The sequence below is a fragment of the Gobius niger genome, assembly GCF_951799975.1.
Source record: "Gobius niger genome assembly, chromosome: 1".
Lineage (NCBI taxonomy): Eukaryota > Metazoa > Chordata > Actinopteri > Gobiiformes > Gobiidae > Gobius > Gobius niger.
The window spans coordinates 57411406-57433208 of NC_136852.1; the positions used below are offsets into that span (position 1 = coordinate 57411406).

Consider the following 21803-nt stretch of genomic DNA (forward strand, 5'->3'; position numbering starts at 1 on the left):
CCGGAAGAAGGGAGAAACACAATATGATAGCATGGCACTGGATGTGAAATCAAGAGCCAAGCGGTACGAGAAGCTGGACTTTCTCGGAGAGGGACAGGTGAGCTCAAAATAAAGAATGAAATAAGACCGAGTATATCTTAGCAGCACATGTCGTGCTCCTGAACGCCTCTGTGTGAATATGTCCCGAGCATGCTTCAATGCTAGCTGATGTTAGCTTGTTGTCAGTGTCAACAAAGCCTCAGATCTTACACACTCACACCCTCTTTTCTTTAGTTTGCCACTGTCTACAAAGCCAGAGACAAAGTTACAGACACAATTGTTGCCATAAAAAAGGTAAGTAAATAAGAGTTTGCCCTCCATGATGTAAACAATACATTAGACATGATTAGACATTGTCCTGTTTTCATTTCTCCTACAGATTAAAGTCGGTCACAGGACAGAGGCTAAAGATGGTGAGCTCTACTTAACTAGCTTGACTTTAAAGTCACACGACGCAGGTTCATTTTTATTGTAACTCTTCCAGGTATCAACAGGACTGCCCTACGAGAGATTAAACTACTGCAAGAACTACACCATCCAAATATTATTGGGGTAAGTCATGTACAATGTGTGGCCCCTTTATGGATCAAATGGTGTTCATGTTCCTTTTCGCCTTGTGTTGGGGTCTGTTTATGCACTTTACATAACTTTTTGTTTTACAACCTGTCTTTTTGTGTATCAGTTGCTGAATGCATTTGGTCACAAATCAAATATCAGCCTTGTGTTTGATTTCATGGAGACCGATCTAGAGGTGAGACTTAATGATTTAGTTATTGTGATTTCATTATATTTGCCTGGCCAGTAAATTCAATATTCGCTTGTGACTGTTGTAGTAGTGAGGGGCAAACCTGAGCAATAAATGTGCAATGGCTGTAATTCTTTTATAAACATTCTTGTTGTGCTTAGCCTGTCCTTTATAAGCGACCTTTAACCTCTTAACCCCCACCTGAACCAAGTTTGGCTTTACCCAAATCTAAAACTGCTTGGAAAAAGATTGTCAAGAGAGCGACAAAAACTAAAAGAAAACGAGGATGAAAATGAGGATACGAGGAACGCATTTTTCTTTTTTTTTACCATAAAACACGCAAGAGCAATAAAAAGCGATTGCAGTGTTAAAAACAAGAACAAAAAAACACACACAACAATAAAGGAACAATAGAAGAACAAAAAAGTGACAAACAGAAGAGTGGCAAAAAATGTGACAAAACTTATATATATATAAAGAATATGATAAAAGCGACGACAACACGGCAACAATGCAATGAAAAAGATCAGTGTAGATCAGTTTTGTAGGTCTGAGCTTTCAAATGAGGCGTTACACTGGCTCCAGTCCAGGAGCTTGTAGATTTGGGTAAAGTCGGACTGGAGAAAATGCACTCAGTGAAGATGGAGGTTAAGGGGTTAAGAAATTGCCAATCTGCCTTTTGTTATTTCTCATTAACTAACCTTTATTTTGCACAGTGTTGTCTTGATGATTACATATATTTTTTGTCTTAAGGTTATTATTAAAGACACCAGTTTAGTCCTAACTCCAGCCAACATTAAAGCTTATACTCTCATGACTCTTCAAGGATTAGAGTACATGCACCATAACTGGGTCCTTCACAGAGTAAGAAGCACACTATATACATTCATATACTGTATTTATTTCAATAGTAGTATTATGAATGTTTTCTGTATCTGTAGGATCTAAAGCCCAATAATTTATTGTTGGACGGAAATGGAGTATTAAAGTTGGCTGACTTTGGTCTGGCTAAATCTTTTGGCAGTCCGAACAGAATCTACACGCATCAAGTTGTTACCAGGTCTGTGTAACACCATGACATGCATTTCTGGGGGATTTTAATGTGGATTATGACGTGTAATTTGAATTAACGCTGTTTATTACTTTTTGTTATTCAAAACCAATATGCTTTCTAACACTGTCTGAGTTAAAGGAATAGGCCACCGTTTTTACATACTGTGATATGCTCTTACCTCACTTTAGACGTGTTAATATATCCCCGTTTGGTCTTTGTCCGTGCGCTCTGCCAGGCAAACGGAGCACATACGCAGCCTCTCCCACATGTCACATAGCTCCAAAAAAGCTCACGATAGAAGCTACCAAGCTCTTCCACATGTTCCCTATTTAAATAAAGTTACGTGAAGTGTTTTCATGCGAAGTATATTTACACAGAAATGTAGCATGTCGATTTTATAAGCAAATAAAAAGGGGGACTATATTGTGAGGCGTAATGATACGAGGAGCAAAACGTCCGCGCAGTAACTTCTAAAGACTTCCCCCTCTCACTTCCGTCAATAACCTTTAGGAGTTACTGCGCGGACGTTTTACTCCTCGTATCATTACGCCTCACAATATAGTCCCCCTTTTTATTTGCTTATAAAATCGACATGCTACATTTCTGTGTAAATATACTTCGCATGAAAACACTTCACGTAACTTTATTTAAATAGGGAACACGTGGAAGAGCTTGGTAGCTTCTATCGTGAGCTTTTTTGGAGCTATGTGACATGTGGGAGAGGCTGCGTATGTGCTCCGTTTGCCTGGCAGAGCGCACGGACAAAGACCAGACGGGGATATATTAACACGTCTAAAGTGAGGTAAGAGCATATCACAGTATGTAAAAACGGTGGCCTATTCCTTTAAGAGTATTATTTTGATTACAGGTGGTATCGATCCCCTGAGCTCCTGTTCGGTGCCAGAATGTATGGTGTTGGTGTTGATATGTGGGCAGTGGGGTGCATATTGGCAGAGTTATTACTACGGGTAAGTCAATTAAATTGTGTTAACTTGGCTTAAAGAACAACTAAGTAATTTGTAGTCCCTCTTCGTAGTCCCTCTGGGGGTAATACAAATGTTAATGGTATGATGGGGGGGGGGGGGGGGGGGGTCTTTCATCTCCCCCTGGTGTCTCTGGCCAGAAAACCTCAATTGCAACTTTCCTGCCTCTGGGTCAGAGGCCCCAATACACACTAATGGAATCACGAAGAAGAAACAGGCTAATGGGCAAAACCAACAGCGAGCTAACGCCACTTACACAGTATTTACAGCCAAGTTTGAGTGAAAAAAATTCTCAATTGTGTAATTGGATGTACAATATCCCTCTCTCCCTTTGTCTTTTCTGTCAGTGTAGTATTTACTCTCACAGACAATTTTTGAGTGAAAAAGCGCAACATGCTACAACACCTGCAGTAGCGCTTGTGGCCTCTAGGGGCACGAGTTATTTAGTTCTGCTTTAACTTTGAAATCCTTACATGCATTTGTTTTGTGATAGATACCCTTTCTTGCTGGAGACTCTGACCTCGACCAGTTAACGAAGATATTTGAAGCTCTTGGCACTCCCACAGAGGAAACATGGCCTGTCAGCATCATATTTTATTTTATGTCTGTATATTTTAGCTCTATCTTTCTCTTATTTATGTTTTCTTACTTTTTTTCAGGGCATGACGAGTCTACCAGATTATGTTTCATTTAAAATCTTTCCTGGTACACCTCTTGAGCACATTTTCAGTGCCGCAGGGGACGACTTACTAGAACTGTTACAAGGGCTGTTTACTTTTAATCCATCCACAAGAACTACAGCCACTCAGGTAACTGGACATATTTTTATATGTATTTGTATATTGTATTGAATAATTTTAAGATGCATGATCATACACTTAAATACTCTGTCCCACAGGCTTTGAAGATGGGATACTTCAGTAATCGGCCGGGTCCCACTCCAGGTCCTCAACTCCCAAGACCAAACTGTGCGGCAGAAGCCCTGAGGGAAAAGGAAACGGTTGGACTCAAGAGGAAGATTGATGGCCCGGAGTCAAGTAATTAACTGCTAATGCTTTAGTTTTCCTGCAAAAAAGCGGCAATGGGCTACCCACTCTCTGAGCCTACATTATGCCAGATGAAACTATGGGACTGTAGTGTTTTGGTGTCTTTAAAATGAACATGAATAAATGTGAGGGTGTTAAGTTGGACCTATGTCACTATCTGCTCGTACCTTGCCATGAGTGGGCTCCTGCCTTGTATCCCTGCTATAGTCGTCCTGAATACATGAGTAAACCAGGGGAAAGTAAATACTGTAATTCTCAAAATGTAGTCCAAATCTCCTCCACTGGTTTTACAGTTCTAAGATTTTTTAATTTGGGTTTAAGTTTGAGGCTGAATTAAAAGAAGCTGGACCTTTTAGGACATCTTACCCTGACCTAACTAACACTTAGCATCTTGTGAATTTAGACTTGCCCAACTGTTCTCACGGCTGTTCGCCCCCGCCCATAAATCCACATTACTGCTGGAGTGGAGCTTGTAATTCAGAGGGTGTTGGCTGCAGTTAGAAATTGAGGATATCATGAAGCTAGAGCACATGCATACTGTTTAGTGGTGAAGTGTGTTTTACTGAAGTAGGGCTTTGGTGTGACTGGGAGGGCTTCACTTTGTGGTTTGGAAAATATCTTGTAACTCTCGTCCTTGCTACAGTTACTGTATTGCTATATATTGAAACATGTTATTAAAATGTTTTTTTTTTTTTTACTCATGGGACAGTATAACTACGCTTAAACACATGTGGACTTAAACTCTGGCTCACTAACATCATGTCTTTTACAGTTGGAATGAAGAAGAAGCTGATTTTTTGACCAGAATGAAGCTGGTCAATTGGATGTTGACCTTGGAAACCTCTTCATTTCTCAGTGTCTCGTCAAAGTGAACGACCTCCCACAACCACTTACCACAGAGAACAGAGCTTGAGAGTGCTATTGTGATTTGGTCGATAAGCCAGCTGGACTGTACTTGATACAAAAAAAGACTGTGTTCAGTTGTTTGATTTCAACATGAAGCCCTAGTCTTCAGAGCACCATTGTTAAGTGACTGTAAAAAAAAAAAATAGCGTATTATAAATATAAATGCATTTCTGTATTTTTTGTAAGATCAATAAATTGCTAAAATGCGAAAACTTTTGCAGTGTTGTAGTTTTTTAAATAGTGTTCGCTGTAAATCTGTTAATTGGTACCTTGTGGCAAGATCTTTATTGTCTTCTCTCCAGAGACGTTCAATCTTTCCTCGCCTTATCAGCTTAGTCTGACAGGCTTCGACAGGCCTTTCCTTATAGCTGTCAGATCGAGTTGCTGAACGGATCCATCTGATTCACTCTGTGTCATATTCCAGCGCCAAATTAAACCAGCATTAAAAAAAATGTACCACCCATTACGTCACTTACATGATTGCCGTTTTGTGGTTTGGTGACTGATCACATGACAAACCCCCATAGAATTGTGGCTTTCGGAATGACTTGTGACCAGTTTTCTCGATACACAACAGACCCATTGTAGTGTGACGGACAATTTTGAAAAAGTTGGACACGTCTACGTTTAACGTCTTATGTGCCTGAACCTCGCACATTTTCTCCATTTAGGCTTTACCCAAATCTAAAAGCTTATTGACTGGAGAGTACCAGTGTAAATCCGCATTTGAAAGCAAAGACTTACAAAAGTGATTGTAGCTTTTTTTGTCACATTGTCGACGCGTTGGTCATGTTTTTGTCTTTTTTGTCACGTTTTCGTTTCTTTTTATCACGTTTTCGTCTCTTTTTGTCATGTTTTTGTCTTTTTGGTCACATTTTTGTTTATCATGTTTTCGTCTCTTTGTCATGTTTTTGTCTCTTTTTTTGTCATGTTTTTGTTTCTTTTTATCATGTTTTCGTCTGTCATGTTTTTGTCTTTTTTGTCACGTTTTCGTTTATCATGTTTTCGTCTCTCTTTTTGTCATGTTTTCATCTCTTTTTTGTGATATTTTCATTTCTTTTTATCATGTTTTCGTCTCTTTTTGTCATATTTTCATCTCTTTTTTGTCATATTTTCATCTCTTTTTTGTCATATTTTCATCTCTTTTTTTGTCACGTTTTCGTCTCTTTTTTCATGTTTTCGTCTCTTTTTTTGTCATGTTTTCGTCTCTTTTTCGTCATGTTTTCATCTCTTTTTGGTCATGTTTTTGTCTTTTTTGTCACGTTTTCGTTTCTTTTGATCATGTTTTCATCTCTGTCATGTTTTCATCTCTTTTTTTGGTCATGTTTTTGTCTTTTTTGTCACGTTTTCGTTTCGTTTGTCACGTTTTCGTTTCTTTTTATCATGTTTTCGTCTCTTTGTCGCGTTTTCGTCTCTTTTTCGTCATGTTTTCGTCTTTTTGGCATGTTTTCGTCTCTTTTTTGTTGCGTTTTCATAACTTTTATGTCGTGTTTTCGTCTTCATGTTTTCGTCTATTTTTTCCTCATGTTTTTGTCACATTTTGTTGCATTTTCATCCTCATCCCTCGCTATATTTACGCTTCTTTTTTAAGCTTTTAGATTTGGGTAAAGCCAAACGGGATAATGTGCTCGGTTAAGAGGTTAAAATGAACTCTAATCCTCGCATTGTTCCACAGTGATCGACGATACAAACGGGGAAAATAACCGTATTTGTTGCCGACTGGGCCAGTAGTGTAGTAGTAACAGCAGCTTATGGCTTTTGTTGTCGCTGATGAGCGGTGGGAGGGCAGACCGGAGGGGAAGAGCAGCAGGAGGAGGAGAGAGAGCGACCATCCGCCGAGAGGAGGAACACCGAGCCCAGGCAGGCGCGTTTGTTCCGCCGAACTGCTTCGAAACCCATTTACAAACAAAAGATCATTTTCTCAAGCGGAATTATTTTTTTTCTTCACCAATCAGCATGTGTGTCCCGTGTTGTTTCTCGCAGGTAAGAATTACGTAGAGTTGATTTATCTGTGTTTTTTGTCGACAATTTGGTGCTCGACAGGCTACAATGTAACACGATGGAGCTGCGGCTGCACTGCTGCTAGGTCAAGTCACCGCTGCACTGTTTACTTTCTATCTCCGATTCAGAGGCTACTACATTTTATTCTCGTGCACATATACGTTTTTAACTCTTATATGTTATAGAGATATCACAGGCCTGATCGAAAGAATCGCCACCCCAAGGAATTACCACATTGTTATGGGACTTTTTGAAAATAGTAGCCAAGGGGGTTTCCTTGGAATCTAATGGACCTCTCCAAAAATACCCACCTTTTCATTGTTATTTTGTCCTTCTGAAAACGATCGAATAGAAATCCATATCAGGAAAATGCTGGTCAACTGCTGCCTTTAAATCCCGCTGCGTTTATTATGGTCTGACTGTAAACCAGCAATTATACAGACTCTGCAATTTACCCAAAGGTCTTCAAAGGAACCACAACAGACTGTCTGCTGAGAAACTCCCATTTTGTCCAACTCAAGTAGAGCCACATGATCATTGGTGGTGTTTGGACACAGCCTATATTAACCATAACCCACTGTGATCCTTTAGTAAATCCTGAAACTGTAGTGAGCATGTTGTCATTAATCTTTAAGGGTTTGGCTGAAACTAGGTTGCCAGCTGTAATGAATAAATGAACCAACGTGGCAATAGGCTTTCACTCAACACAACTGCCTATTATTCCCAAGCTTCCAAAGACACTAGAAATAGAGCAAAGTGGCTCTTAATCCAAAAGCAAATTGACTTCATCCTGATCATGGAGCCATCAAATGTTTCCCTCCATGGCCATATGCTCATGGCCGTGTGGTCCAGTCCTTTCCGGAGGGTGAGCACGGTTGGAGACAGATTGGAAGATTGGAGTTGGCTTGGTGTGTGCATAGGACTCTTGTAATTTCACAGTGGGATCAGGGATGGATGCCATGGTATGAGCCAGGGTTTAGCTTTTGCCCATTATTGAACTACCGTAAAGTTTTTAAGCACTGTGAGCAATGGACATTGGCTGTGAGGGGGCTGAAGCCACAGAGGTCTGGAAGGGGTACAGCTGGTACCAGGTATTTGGCAGTAAGCAATTGGCTTGGTCAATATGGTGCACTACAGGTCATCCAAAATGTGGCTGATACACAATCTGAAAAGCTACTGTACATGCCTCCGCTTTAATGTGTTGTGTTTGTCCATTTAGACATGCCATTAAAAATAAAGGCATTTTAGCTTCAACAGAGAGTGCCCTGGTTTTTCTGTTTTTTGAACATTTGAAATGTGTTTGACCGCTTTTAAGATCTCTCTACGACAATGTTGCTCACACAGATTAAACGGGTTGCTAAGATCTCAACCATGAAAAGGCCAGAAAGTCATTTGCGTAGCCTCCCTTTATATATCTATAATAGTTCCACAATACCCCTCTTTGTGCTTCAGTCATATGAGCTATTTTCAGCCTCCCCTTAGGATTCACAGCATTCATCAGCCCAGTCTCTCCTACAAAGGTGAAATCAATGCTTGTGTTTTGTGCCTTTTGTTGTTTGTGACCTGGAGTGTGTCAGAAAAATCCTCCTCAGTGCCCTCTGCACATCACTCTGGCTACTTTGGAGTAGATGATGTAACCACCTGAAATGCCAACTCAGTATAATCTCTTTGTTCTCAGATGTGAAGGCATGACCGATGGTGCGGGGCATTTGGTAAACATCTCAGAAATGAAACTGTATTCCAGATATAAGTTGGAACTGCTGAAGCTCGTCTGTTTTTGTCTTTTGTCTTGAATCCTCCTCTCCGTGCATTGGACTTCAGCTCTGTTGATTGTTGCTATGGGCTCTGTTTGAGGGAGGCAAAGACTTTCTTTTGTGTATGACAAACAGAGCAGGGATACATTTCTGCACAGCTGTCTGCTAAGGCACTTTAACGGAAGCTGAATCTCTGGTAAACTGGAATCCCTTTGTTTCATGTCTGATAACTCCTATTGTCTGAGAATGAACAATATAAACAACAAACTGCAAGAATGACAGAAAATGTGCGCACGTTTCCTGCTGTGCTGTGCTGTACTGCGGTTTCCTGTGTTCATTTGATGCGCGTATTTGTAATTTTGCTCAAACAACAGAAAGGATAAAATTGGGGGGTCTTTTCACAAATTACATCCATTCAAACTGGTCAAAAGATCAAATTTGGTCATGAATGTCACATCACAACGTATGTTATACTGACTGTCAATATACAGCAGTGTTTCCCAACCAGGGGTGCGACCTCTGCGTTGTTTTGTGTCACCGCCCACTCTGCATTGGGTGACCTCCGTTACAAAGAAGTGTAAATGCTCAACACCACTGCCCTAGACATATGAGAGGTTTAGATTTATTTCTTTTTCGTCTCTCCCAGTCCCTCTCGGTTGAGGTTTTTCATCAGTTGGTTTCACTACACCCTCTACAGCTAAAGCTTTGTAACTTGAGATGTGAGGGTGTGCCTGTGTCTAAGCCTCCTCAACTATGATTCATTGAAGTAAACATCCCGCAGTTGTTATTAGGGAGTCCACAGTGGTTTTACTTAGAGGCCCGTATAACGGAAGTGATGTCTCAAAAACAAAAGTTAACTTCTCAGTGCAATTTATTTATTTGTAAAAGCATTTGTTATTTGCCAACAAAGAATCAATTAATTCAATTCACTACCATTGGCCCCATTGTCCCTTTGAGGTTCCTAAACAAATTGCTGGTGGTTGTTATTATTATTATAATAGTCAAGCTGCTGTAAGTTTCTATCTATCCATTGGGATTGTGCCTGCTGTGTTACATGTGACCCACTTTCTGTGACCACACTGTTTGTTCATTGCATAAGCTGGTGTCTTGCGGTTTGTTCACTTTTTACCTCATGTGTTTGATTTGGGCAGAAAGACATTTCTTGTTTTTACTTCACTTTTTGTCTGCACTGACTGAGGCATCTATACTTCGTAAAAGTAATCTGAGTTTGTATCCATCTGTAGAGTATAGTCAACTCTTTCAACAATTGAAAAAGCCAAGGACATGAGAAAAGAAGTCCGCACCGCCTGGTATTACATGGCCCACACTTCCTTTCCTCAGGGTGCTCTCTCCACACTGTCCCGTGGCACCAAGCACAAAATGATTTGCCTTTTGAGGCTTTGTATAGCAGCTCACTGAGCTGAAAGGCAGCATGGAGTATCTATCCATAGTGACAAATTGCACCAAATCAGTGCCTCCTGAATCTTTAGGGAAGTGTTCTCAGTATAGCAGCCACACTGTGAAAGCAGATACATAGTTTCGTTTCTTAGTTAGTATTGCATGTCTTGTCCTGTTGTGCAGCCACAATTCATTTTTGGTGCGGATCAGCTTTGCTTGTAACCTGGAAGACCAAATAGTCTTATAATGTAAAATACCTACTCTGTCCTTGTGTCTGGAGCTTTTTGCAGATAATTACAGATAATAAGGGAAGTTACTAAATATAAACTACATGATTAGTTGAGAATCAAATCTTCACAGCATAAAGTTGTGAACGTTTTGTAGTACATGGGTGGTTCTGTAAATGTCTTAAATATCGGCTATACAACCTACCTCTCTGTAAGTGGGACAGTTAGTGGGTTCACTGTTTTCAGTTGGACATTGAACAACTCGTGCATTTTGTTCATGGACCGTATGTCGTTGAAAGAGGAGCCAGCCACAAAGCAGACAGAGTGACCACCTGTCAGCTTTTTGGTGCGTGCTCTGCAGAGTGGATGCCCGCGCCCTCGAGTGGGATAGGGTCACCGGATTACCATGGATACTCTTTTTGTAACCCTGTGTGGTGGAATTCCTTTGGACGCCCCATTGGCCCCTGACTCCCCTCCCTCCCATCCGTTCTTCTGAGTTTGCACTTGGCCCCCTTGCTGTGTGCTGTCCTCCAGTGAAACACCCCCTAACTAATGAAATCTAAACACCCTCTCGTCCTAAATAGCCCTGTTTCTTCTCGCGTACTTGCAGTGTGATGCGGTTAATTAAATGTCTATTGAGTGAAACATGTGGGCGCCACAGAGACAAAGCAAATGGATTATCCTGTTAAGCTGCATGCACTTCGAGTTCAAATCGTCAATGTTTTCTGTCATGAATTGCTAATGAAATAAAAATCATTCACATATTAGCATGTGGCACATTTAACAAAATGTCCACTTTACCACAGTTGCTGATGCATTTGTATTAATATCACCATTAGCAAGATTCAAAGACCTTCATTGTGTGTTTGATCCCACTTCAGTTAAAGCATCAAAGCTTTCATTGTTTTTCCTTTTATCCTGCTGTTGGTTGTGTTAGCTCAGTGTTGCTTCTTAGCCTTGACCTATTTACAGTATCTCTAATGAAGACCCAAGACTGAAAGATAATACCAGAAAAAAACAATGCAGAAAGTCGATAAAGTAATGTAATGTAAGATGTGAAACAGAGGGAAATTAAATATTCTGTTGGTAAACAAGTTGGATCTTATTCGTACAGGCTTCATATGACTGCAGCATGACACACATGACTAACATTAGGGACGCAGCACACCACATTTCACACGGGCTTTACTTCATCAGTGCATGGTTTACTGCACCACATGTGTTTTTGACTCAGCCAAGAATGCTGAATATTGTATGCACGATATTGAAAAGTTAAAATGTGGGAAGCTTCCGGGGGGCAGCTTAGCGGCCCTGTGTTCCCCAGTGTATTAAATGTTTTTATCATTGCCTTATTGTCTTTGCTATTTATTATTACCTGTCCTGTTTGGTTGTGACTTTGGTTGTGTTTTTGTGATTAACTTCCACTAATGTGGAAGTTAATCTGAATATCATTGTAATATTTTACTAAACAGTTTCTACATGGTATGTTCCATTCAATTTTAAGACAAACTAAAAATAATAAGCCTAAACTAGGAACTAAACTAGGTCAAACTGAGCTTTTGCATATTTATAAGTTTGGTGCATTTAAAAAAAAAAAAATTCAACGATCACACTGCCAAAACTTGCAAAAATATTTTTTATTTTATGAGGACATTAAGGACATCTTCTGTGTCAGTCCCAGTGAGATGGAAGACTTTCTTGTGCTTCTTGCGACACAGATATAGCATCACCTACAATATTCTAATACAATTCTTTCTAACCACTTCCTTTGGCTCTAGACTATACTTTTGCTTTCTCCTACCGTATGTATTGCAGTTTAAACAAAAGTCACAACGCAGTAGCCCACTGAGGGAAGGACCTCCAGTGCTCACCTCTCACTGCTGAGGTGGAGCTCTCCGAACATGGGTGGGATTCTCGGCAACAGTTAAAAATATCACCAACTCATATAATTATCCTTTGTCTAAGACCTGTATTTATGGGACTATTTGAGGACTCGGGCAAATGAGACAGATCCACTGTTTTTTTTTTAAAGGATGTAAAGATTTGTCCTAAAATAAACACATGGACTGGCAGCGTCCTTTACTGGAGGCTGGTTATGTTTGTACTTCCTGTAGTTGTGTCTGTGCAACAGGGATTTAGCTGCATTAGACGCCAGACCGCAGCAACTTAACATATTATTAGAGGGGCCAGTTTATTCAATTACAGGGTCCCACTTGGATCACCTGGAAAGGGTTTAGTGGAAAGTTTTATGCTGATATGGAGCAGTGGGTTGGTTACTATTATTACTATATTTACTCAAGTACAGTAGAAGAAAAGGTTGTAATCCAAATAATTATAACTAGTTTTAGCGTTTTTCTAGGAATAGAATCAGAATAGAATCAGCATAGTTTTTATTGCCATTGTTTGAGAACAGGTTCACAAACAAGGAATTTTTCTCGATACAATTGTGCAACATGAATATTAGATGAAAAAGATAAGGTAAAAAAGCTTTAAACTATAAGGCTATAAGGGCATGCATAAAAAAATACGATGAATACAATACAAAACTTTAATTAATTTTACCATTAAGTGGTAGAAGTGGTAGAAGTAATCAAAACCTTAATAACATTACTCAAGTGGTACATTTGTAACTTTAACCTCTTACCGCCCACTTTAACCAAGCATTCTCCATTTGGACTTTACCCAAATCTAAAAGCTTCTCGATGCCTACAGGCCAGTGTGTCGCCTCATTCGAAAAGCTAAGACCTGCATAACTGATCGTAGCTTTTTTGTCAGCTTGTCGCCACGTTTTTAATCACATTTTTGTCATGTTTTCATTTCTTTTTTATCGCTTTTTTATATGTGTTTTTGTAGTTTTTTTGTCGTGTTGTCATCTGTTTTTTTATTGTGTTATTGCTGCTTTCCCGGCACGTTTTAGAGGCTCTTTTGCCACTTTTTTGTCAGTTTGTTGTTGCATTTTCGTTTTCATCTCGATTTTGACGCTTTTTCAAGAAGCTTTAAGATCTGGGTAAAGCCAAACTGGAGAAACTGTGCTCAGTTACAAGGTTAAAGTAACTGAATTTCTTGGAGTTCATGTACTTTGCTTTTACGTGCTCAGGTGCTATAATAACATTCTTTTTACTCTGCTTATTAAAGTTATTCCAGTATGGTCATACGTGGACTGTCTTTGTGTTTGTAGCTGGCCTGCTGTTTCGGCTCGGCTGCCTGCTCCTGCTGCTGCAAATGCTGCCCCAAAATCAAACAGTCGACCGGGACGCGCTTCATGTACGCGCTCTACTTCCTGCTGGTCACCATCATCTGTGTCATCATGATGTCTCCCACTGTGGCGGAAGGCATGAAGAACCACGTGAGTATATTGTCCTCATAAGTCACACAGCAGAGAGTGGAGCTACACAAATATCAAACATAACATAATACCCGCATAAGCCACAATATATCGCAGTGTTCATGCTCTAGAGCTTGACGCCATAATCTCAGATGAAGGGGCCAGTATAGAACTAAATCTCCAAACAGAAAAGTCACAAGGTTGAATCTTTTGCTCCTCAAACTTGCTCATGTTAAGGGTTAATATCCTCACAGCTGTTAATAATAATGTTTGTGTGATTGAATAATTCCAGTACCTTGTGAGAGTTGTATCTAGCCAAAAAGTTCTTGAGAATAATGTCATTCCAGAATCTTGACAGAGAAGTTATGCCAGTTTTTGCTTCTTGTGGATAAGCCATTTGTTTGGCCTGTAGGCTTTATTTAACAGGACAAAAGGGGGGAAAGGGGGTGAAATGCAGGGAGACACGTCCAGCAAATGTTGATCCCAGAACCCAAGCCCACGACACTGCACAATCTACTTAGCTGTCCTTCACATCATTAATAAACTACAATGTGGACCGTTGAAATTACACCACATGAACATATAAAAAAAAAAGCAGAACTATGTAACTTGTTTACCTTAATAAATCCTTTCTGGGGGTAATACAAGTGTTAATGGGGTGATTGGGGGGGGCTTTCATCTCCCCCGGTGTCTCTGGCCAGAAAACCACACTAGCAGATTTCCCTGCTCCGACCCGGTGCCCCAATACACACTAATGGAAGCTAACAGGCTAACGGGAAAAGCTAGCTGAGGGCTAACGCCACTTTAGCAGTATTTACAGCCAAGTTTGAGTGAAACAATGTATCTATGGGTTGGGTTGTGGCACAATGTACAATATCTCTCTCTCCCTTTGTCTTTTCTGTCAGTGTAGTATTTACTCTCACGGACAATTAATGAGTAAAAAACGCAACCTGCTATGACACCTGCAGTGGTGCTTATGGCTTCTAGGGGCATGAGTTGCTTTGTTCTGCTTTAAGTTTGTGATGTGTTTTTGTGTTTAATTGATACATTTTGATTCTGGTTGTAAAATAGCAAATGAGCATTTCCGAGATGTTTCTTGACATGAGTAGATATTCACCCAGGCTCAAAAAGTCCCACCACGTTGCACACACATACTGAGCACAGTGGGACATCCCAGCTAAAGGAGCAGTCATTGTGCGTCCGAGAGCATTGGTCTTTTCTGGGGAGATTTACAGCAGCCGGCCCCTTTCCTTCTTAATCACAACCTATGGACATGCTAATATGGCCCTCAACATGAGACAAAACAGGCTTTTTACTCCATGTCCTGATCTGGTTACTACACGCACAGCTCAGTCCTTTTGGCTTCTCACACTGGTCTGACTTGTAGCACCTGCGCTCTTACACGCTTGTAAAAAGAAGAGCGTGGAAGTTGAAGTTTATCTAGTTATGGTGAATAAATGTAAGACAACTGCTATTGTGATGTTAGGCTTTACAACAATGATTTTATTTGACATCAGTTGCATTAATAATCTTTTGGCTTTTTCTGTTAACTTACATTAGGGCTGCACAAACCAAAATATAAATCAGTAATATGATTACTGAAGATCGTCTGAAACAACTAAAATCTGTGCATAAGGATTTATTAAGTGTTTACAAACCTGTTCTGAAGTTAAATGTATGGGCTTCTTGTAATAGTGTGTCAGTTTATATCTTCATATTCTCTAAAGTGCTTCCGAAAGTATAAAACACTGTGCACAGTGAATTGAATCTCGGTTTTAAATCAGGACTTTAAAATCACAATTGCATCACTTTTTACTCCCCAAAATCGTGCAGTCTGAGCTCTCCGGGTCCTTTCTCTCTGCTGTTGTGTTTGGACATGCCGGGCCTTCTCTCTTGCTCATGTTGGACTCGCCCACAAAAGGCGGTTAATTTATTCATCTGTGCTTTTGTTTGTGTACACTGACAGTCAGTTGTAAGGCCCCTCTAACGGGCTGCAGAGACGAGACTCAGAAAGGGGTTGTAGTCACTGTGTGTTCCCTCATTCTCTCCTCTAGATCCATGACGATCTGCATAAAGCCCACAAACATTGTGAAATACACAGCACAGTGCTCTGATACTAATCTGGTTAATAATCTCTGTTCCAGATCCCGTTTTACAGTGAACTGTGTGAAAAGTTGAATGCGGGCGAGAACTGCCAGACCTTAGTTGGTTACTCTGCTGTTTACAAGATGTGCTTTGGCATGGCCTGCTTCTTCCTCTTCTTCGCCATCTTCACTATCCGTGTGAACACCAGCACAGGCTGCAGGGCAGCTATACACAACGGGTAAGGTCTCATTGTGTCACTTATTTACTGTGTGAATCAGATTACTGGGGCCTACAGACTTTAATTTCCTGCTCGTTTTGATGTCAGGTTTTGGCTGATTAAGTTTATTGTGCTGGTGCTGTGCTGCACTGGGGCCTTCTTCATCCCTGAACAGGAAACCTTTCTTGAAGGTAAACCAAATGCCCTTTTCTATGACATATAGAAAGAATATGACATTTGGACATGGGTCATTTTTAGTATGATCAACATTATATTATAAACATTTACTGCAAATCATTATTAGTAGTACACTGGTTAACGTGTGACTTAATCCTGTGTATTTTTCAGCTTGGCGTTATGTTGGAGCTATTGGAGGTTTCATTTTCCTGCTCATTCAGCTCATGCTGTTAGTGGAGTTTGCGCACAGGTGGAACACAAACTGGTGAGCTGAGTGAATGTCCATGTTTATCTCTTTGGAAAATAGACCATCAAAATGTGCAGGTGCAAAAAAGCATTGCTTTGTCTATTATGACTTGATCTTCTGGAAAAGGTCTTGTCTCAGAGTGGAAAAATGAGTCATGTTTTCTCTGCGGATGGAGGATTCTTGGCATTGCGCCGATTCTGTGAAGCTTCTCAGGAAGCACATGGTGGAATGGTGTTTCCCTTTCCTTTCCAAAGTCATATCAACATACAGTGTAGATGGCTTAAGGCGCATCACACTGCTGTTGGTCAAAGTTTGGTTTGAGTTTTTATTTTAAATTATGAGCCCCTCAAACAGATGACCAACTGCTTAGAAACCTCTGAACCTGCCAAATCTTGTTACAGTTTTTCAAATAACATCCATCTCTGAAGTTTTCCTTTGTTGCTTTGACTTTCCAGGGTATCCAGGCTTAATTTGCATTGAATGTTTTCATCTCGTATTGATATTCTCTTGTCTGGTTGTTTGTAGGAACTCAGGAGTCAAGTACAATCGTATCTGGTATGCTGCCTTGGCCTTTGTGACTCTGATGCTGTTCACTGCTGCAGTGGGAGCTGTGGCCTTCCTTGGATTCTTCTACACTCATCCAGAAGCCTGTCTGCTCAACAAAGTGTTCTTGGGCATCAATGGCAGTCTTTGCTTCATAGTCTCCCTGTTGGCCATCTCCCCATGCATACAGAGATGTAAGAGAAACTTCACAAAGCACACTTAGTTGTAAAAATATGACCTTTGTCCTAAAAACTGGCAAAACATACCATTCCTTATTTGAAAGAACCTCGGGAGCCAGACCTTCAATGAAGGTTCTTGAGTCTTTTTCTGTACTCTGTAGTCTGACAAAGTACAGAAGACAACTCAAGAACCTGAAGATGGACAACTCCGATACGACTGAGAGCCTACCCAGACATCAATCAATCAATCAATCAATCAAAACTTTATTTATAAAGCGCTTTTCATACAAGGTTGTAACACAAAGTGCTTTACAGATTAAAGAACTTTAACTATCGAGGCTGCACTAGCACTAGTTAGGACTTTACTGGGGACAGGTGCTGGGACTGTGGAAGTAGGAGAATGCCTTTATTATTATTATTATTTACTAAATATATTACCTTTCATTTAGGCCGTTTTCACACATGTTGGAGGGCGTATTCATTCTGTCTTCATGCAAAAAAGAGGCGTCAAAGCAAAAGTAGTTCGACCAGAGGTCGGCCGCATTCACACCACACCTGCTCCGATGCAGAGAGCGGTTGTTTCAGCCGCACTCGGAGCGGCTGTTTAGATGGTCGTAAAGTGCTGCGGTTGGATTCACACTGACCCAAAAGTGCCGCTCTCGGGCTGAAAGTCCCTTTAGGTCGACCTAACTAGAGCCTGTGTGAAAATGCCCTAAGTCTAATAATGATAATAACGTATTTGTATCGCTTTTCCAGATGCTCAAAGTACTGATGAAGGGCTATGCCTGAAACGTCACATTTGGTGCAAGCAAATTAGAGCTACCTGACTGTGCGGACCTTTCTTCTTCTTCATGGTCATCATGTTTTGATCCAGCACGCAAACTAAAACTTTGCTTAATTATGTTACCCCTACTTTTAACTTTTTACATCCTGTGTGCTGTGACAAAAAGCAAACACAGAGGGAGTAATGTCATTGGAACTATGCTCACACGATAAAATGGGTTCTAGGTTTTGACTAAAGAGCCATCTTCTTAAGAAATGAGCTCAGAAAGCTGACAGAAAGAAGATGAGACTTGCTCTTATTTAATGTTCATGTTGTTACAGTGCAGCCCACGTCAGGCCTGCTGCAGCCAGGGATCATCAGTGTCTATGTCATGTACCTCACCTTCTCGGCCTTCTCCAGCAAACCAAAAGATTGTAAGTACACCTTTCAACAATGTTATTGCAGTTTGATCCTAAAATGAATAAATCAGTTAATTATTGGTAAACAAAAAACACACACAAAAAAACTCCAGCAATGCTTATGCTATAATAATCCTCAGAAGCTTCTTCTCGCTCTTTTAGGCAAATGTCAGACAGACGACCAACTGTATGCTTTACGTAGCGTCAAATTACTTAGTGTTCTGGGCTGTCGTTTCTGTAGTGTGCAGCACAGCCAAAATAAACTGCATGTTTCGCAATGTCTTCCTGCAAATAACACTCCCCTCCTCATTTATCTGCTCTGTCTCATTTTCTTCCCAGACCTGGAGATTGATGGGAAAAACCAAACAGTGTGTGTATTCGGCTTTTCTGGCTCTGAGAGCGAGAGGAAAATTGTCACTGGGCTGGGAACGACTATTCTGTTTGCCTGTGTCCTGTATTCATGGTAAGACACGTTTAAACCCTTCCAAGTACAAACATATACACAATTACTGTTGTGTCTCCAAAGAAAGGGACTTGCTTCAGCTAATTCACTGTTTGTCTCTCAAACTGCCTGCAAAATAGCTTTTCCCTTCTGCGTTTATCTCCACGTGTCTTTCATTACGCTGACTCATCATATCTCGTGGTTCGTCTCCAAATAAAACCAAATTGTGGAAAACTTTCTTGAAGGTAAACCAAATGTGGTATATTACATTTTCCACTTCCCCTATGCTCATTTTTAGTTTGACATCCACCACCAAGAGGAGCTCTGCAGCGCTGCGAGTGTACAGAAACAGTGAACCAGAAAGCGAGGTAAACCCAGCTCTAGTATTGAGATGTTAAATAATAAATCATGCAATGTAAAGCATGTTTTAACTATGGGGTAATTCTTTTGTTTTTTGTTTCTTTGCCTCCAGCGAGCTCGTTGCTGTTTCTGTTTTGGAGATGACACCGGTGAGCAAAGTCAGACAATGTCATTTTCTTTGTCATTGACTTAAAAGTGTGTGTGCTATAAAATGCTGGCAGCTCTAAGGTTGGCACTCATTGTTATTCCTCAGCCTGACAGAGGATAGTGAGGAAGTATTGGTCAGCAAAAGCAGATGATGTCACTGTTACTAGGAGAATAGTGTCACGACGGAGCAGAAATTATGTGCAGTTATGGACGAGCTGAAGGCGCCCCCTGTTGGAAGGAAATGGAACTTTGTCAGCAAGCGTGTAAATGTTAATGTGTGTGTTCCAGATGAGTTCGATGAGGAGAACACTGGCTCGGGACAGAATGTGGTGTATGATGAGCGCGAAGGGACCACTTATACCTACGCCTACTTCCATTTTGTCTTCTTCCTGGGCTCTCTGTACGTCATGATGACTGTCACCAACTGGTTTCAGTAAGTGCTTTACATTTATGTATGTTACAATATTGGGGTAGTGCAATAAATCGACCAAATGATTTTTAACGCATTATTAGGTGATCCAATATCGCAAAAAAAAAAAAAAAAAAAAAAACATATATCGCAAAATCACTGCTGTTTTCCGTCTCACTCTTTTTCCTAAATAAAAAGTTAATGATGATTTTCTTAATTTACTCGCACACACATTTTGATCCTGATTTTAGTATTTTTAGCGATCCAATCCACTTTATTTCTATAGCACATTTAAACATGACAGTACCAAAGTGCTGCACAAAAAAAGAAATTAAAATATAAAAGCAGTACACAAAAACATTTTCTTTTATATTTAGTGGAACATACCGTGCTGAAACGGTTTATCAAATGTATACATTTTTCTCATATCATGCAGCCCAAGTTAGGTCTAAACTAGTTCTTGTGGGTTGCCACTACATCTATGTAACATAAAGAAAAACCCATAGAAGGTTTAGATTGCATTATGCAACTTTTATGTAAAAACATTGATATTTGTGTGTAATTGACCTTTTTTCTGCATGGGTGGTTAACGTGACGCCTTCACTTTTCATCACAGTGACCTAAACAACTCTCCAGGATCAATTGTTTTGTGAGTTTTCTGGTGAGAAAGTCTGTCAGTATTGAAAACCTACCAGAAACTCTAAAAACAATTGAACCTGGAGCATCATAGAGGCAACTGTGATTCAGTAACCCAGCGGCTGTACTGTTTGGGTGGTTTACTTTCCATCACAATGGCCTCTATGATGCTCCAGGATCAAAATCACCTGATCTGTGAGGCCTCTGTGATCGAAAGAAGAGGCGCAAAGTTGACCACTCATATAGCTGCTGGGTCACTGAAAGGTCAAAAGTTGCATCATGTACCTTTAAGTGCACGTGGGCTTGGTTAAAAGCGTGTGACTTTATGCTTTATACCTCACTTTATACCCTGAGGTTCTTTATACCTTTATACGTCACACTTCATGCCTTCATTGTTTTGCAGCTATGACGGCCACGAGGTCGAGAAGCTGCTGGACGGGAGCTGGTCTGTTTTCTGGATAAAGATGGCTTCGTGCTGGGTTTGTCTCATCCTGTACATGTGGACCCTGATAGCCCCCATGCTGTGCCCCAGGCGCTTTGAAGCCTAGGACCTAATCGTCACTCAGGGATCAGCCGGACTCTCCTGTCAACAGACTTGAGCTAATGAGGGACCACTGCAACTTGATCTACGACCTACCTTAAAACACAGCCCGACACTACCCTCAGTGTTGCAAGTGGATTATTGCCTTTTCTTTTCTACTCTAGTATTTGCTACGTTAAGCTAATACCTTGATGTTTTTTTTGTTTTTTTGTTTTTTTACTACCACTGACTTTTTATGGGGTTTCTTTTTACTTTTCGTTGAGTCAAGTTCTGTGTCACAATATTTTTGTACCCCTTTTGTTTGTTGGTTTGCATTTTGTGTCATGTGTTTTGTGTTTATTGCCTGACATTTCAATCTTCATCGATCCATTGATTTTTAAATGTAAAAAATAACACAATAGAGGACCTCAGAGGTATTCAAGTGTCTTTACGTACCACTTTTTTGTGAAGGAAACTTATTCAATATTTGGATGTTGTTGAAGTCGTTTAAGCTCAGGTTGATCCAAACCTGAATTTGTTTATGCCTTGTTATATTGTGCCCTTTTTGTAGACGTTTTCTATGCAAAGCTTTTTATATTAGAAAACCTGTGTTGTGAATGCTTTTGGATTTGCCCGCGCTCCTTTCGAGCTTAATCTTTTGGAAGGAAAGCCCTCACCACCTGTACTTTCTGAACTGGGCAGTGCTCAAATGAAGTAAAGTTATTTATTAGAGCTGCACTAACATCACGATATATCGATTACCAAAGTACAGGTCAGAAAACGTCTTTTCTGTGTAACATGTAGAAATCATATTTGTTCAACAACCTTTTGCTTGTAAAGGTAGGAATCTTGTAGCAGGAGTGTTTGTTTTTTAAATTATTCAACACTGGATGTTGATTTTACTGCCAAATTATAGCCACTCATCTATTCTCTAGTTATACACTTCTAATGTATTGTATATATTGTGCAAGCTTCTAATTCCACTTGCTATAGACGTTATAGTAAGTTATTTGTACATTTCAGTCATCATTGTTAACTGTCATAACTGAAAATACATTAATGTAGCTTATCTAGTTTATGAAACAATGTAACTATGGTGCTCTACATAAATGCAGTCATACATTTAGGTCAAAGACGCGGTTACCAAATACTGTAATTGCCCCCATATTACATTTTAATAA

General features: G+C 40.2%; 2 protein-coding genes across 3 annotated transcripts; both read left to right on the forward strand.

Moving 5' to 3' along the window:
- cdk7 (cyclin-dependent kinase 7) lies at positions 1–4781 on the forward strand. The gene is made up of 12 exons (XM_079571229.1): positions 1–97; positions 274–333; positions 419–452; positions 524–591; positions 722–790; positions 1538–1648; positions 1726–1844; positions 2707–2806; positions 3315–3401; positions 3481–3630; positions 3720–3858; positions 4640–4781. The coding sequence occupies exons 1-12, from the start codon at positions 32–34 to the stop codon at positions 4666–4668; spliced, it is 1032 nt and encodes a 343-aa protein (XP_079427355.1). The 5' UTR covers positions 1–31; the 3' UTR covers positions 4669–4781.
- Positions 4782–6595: 1814 nt separating this feature from the next.
- On the forward strand, positions 6596–21801 carry serinc5 (serine incorporator 5). 2 transcript variants are annotated; one of them, XM_079569823.1, is made up of 12 exons: positions 6596–6756; positions 13332–13499; positions 15623–15801; positions 15889–15971; positions 16129–16222; positions 16730–16941; positions 18031–18123; positions 18448–18571; positions 18849–18918; positions 19023–19068; positions 19346–19490; positions 20506–21801. In XM_079569823.1, the coding sequence occupies exons 1-12, from the start codon at positions 6730–6732 to the stop codon at positions 20648–20650; spliced, it is 1386 nt and encodes a 461-aa protein (XP_079425949.1). In that variant the 5' UTR covers positions 6596–6729; the 3' UTR covers positions 20651–21801. The 2 variants fall into 2 exon arrangements, with proteins under 2 accessions (XP_079425949.1, XP_079425950.1); XM_079569824.1 differs by having other exon boundaries at positions 19023–19059.
- Positions 21802–21803: the final 2 nt, after the last annotated feature.

What these genes read in the sequence shown, in the direction of transcription:
- cdk7 (XM_079571229.1), top strand. Translation starts at nt 32, where the DNA reads ATGGCACTGGATGTGAAATCAAGAGCCAAGCGGTACGAGAAGCTGGAC. An exon ending in CCACAGAGGAAACATGGCCT is followed by an intron (nt 3,402 to 3,480) that starts GTCAGCATCATA and finishes ACTTTTTTTCAG; the next exon opens with GGCATGACGAGTCTACCAGA. An exon ending in GATTGATGGCCCGGAGTCAA is followed by an intron (nt 3,859 to 4,639) that starts GTAATTAACTGC and finishes TGTCTTTTACAG; the next exon opens with TTGGAATGAAGAAGAAGCTG.
- serinc5 (XM_079569823.1), top strand. Translation starts at nt 6,730, where the DNA reads ATGTGTGTCCCGTGTTGTTTCTCGCAG. An exon ending in CGGAAGGCATGAAGAACCAC is followed by an intron (nt 13,500 to 15,622) that starts GTGAGTATATTG and finishes TCTCTGTTCCAG; the next exon opens with ATCCCGTTTTACAGTGAACT. An exon ending in ACAGTGAACCAGAAAGCGAG is followed by an intron (nt 18,919 to 19,022) that starts GTAAACCCAGCT and finishes CTTTGCCTCCAG; the next exon opens with CGAGCTCGTTGCTGTTTCTG.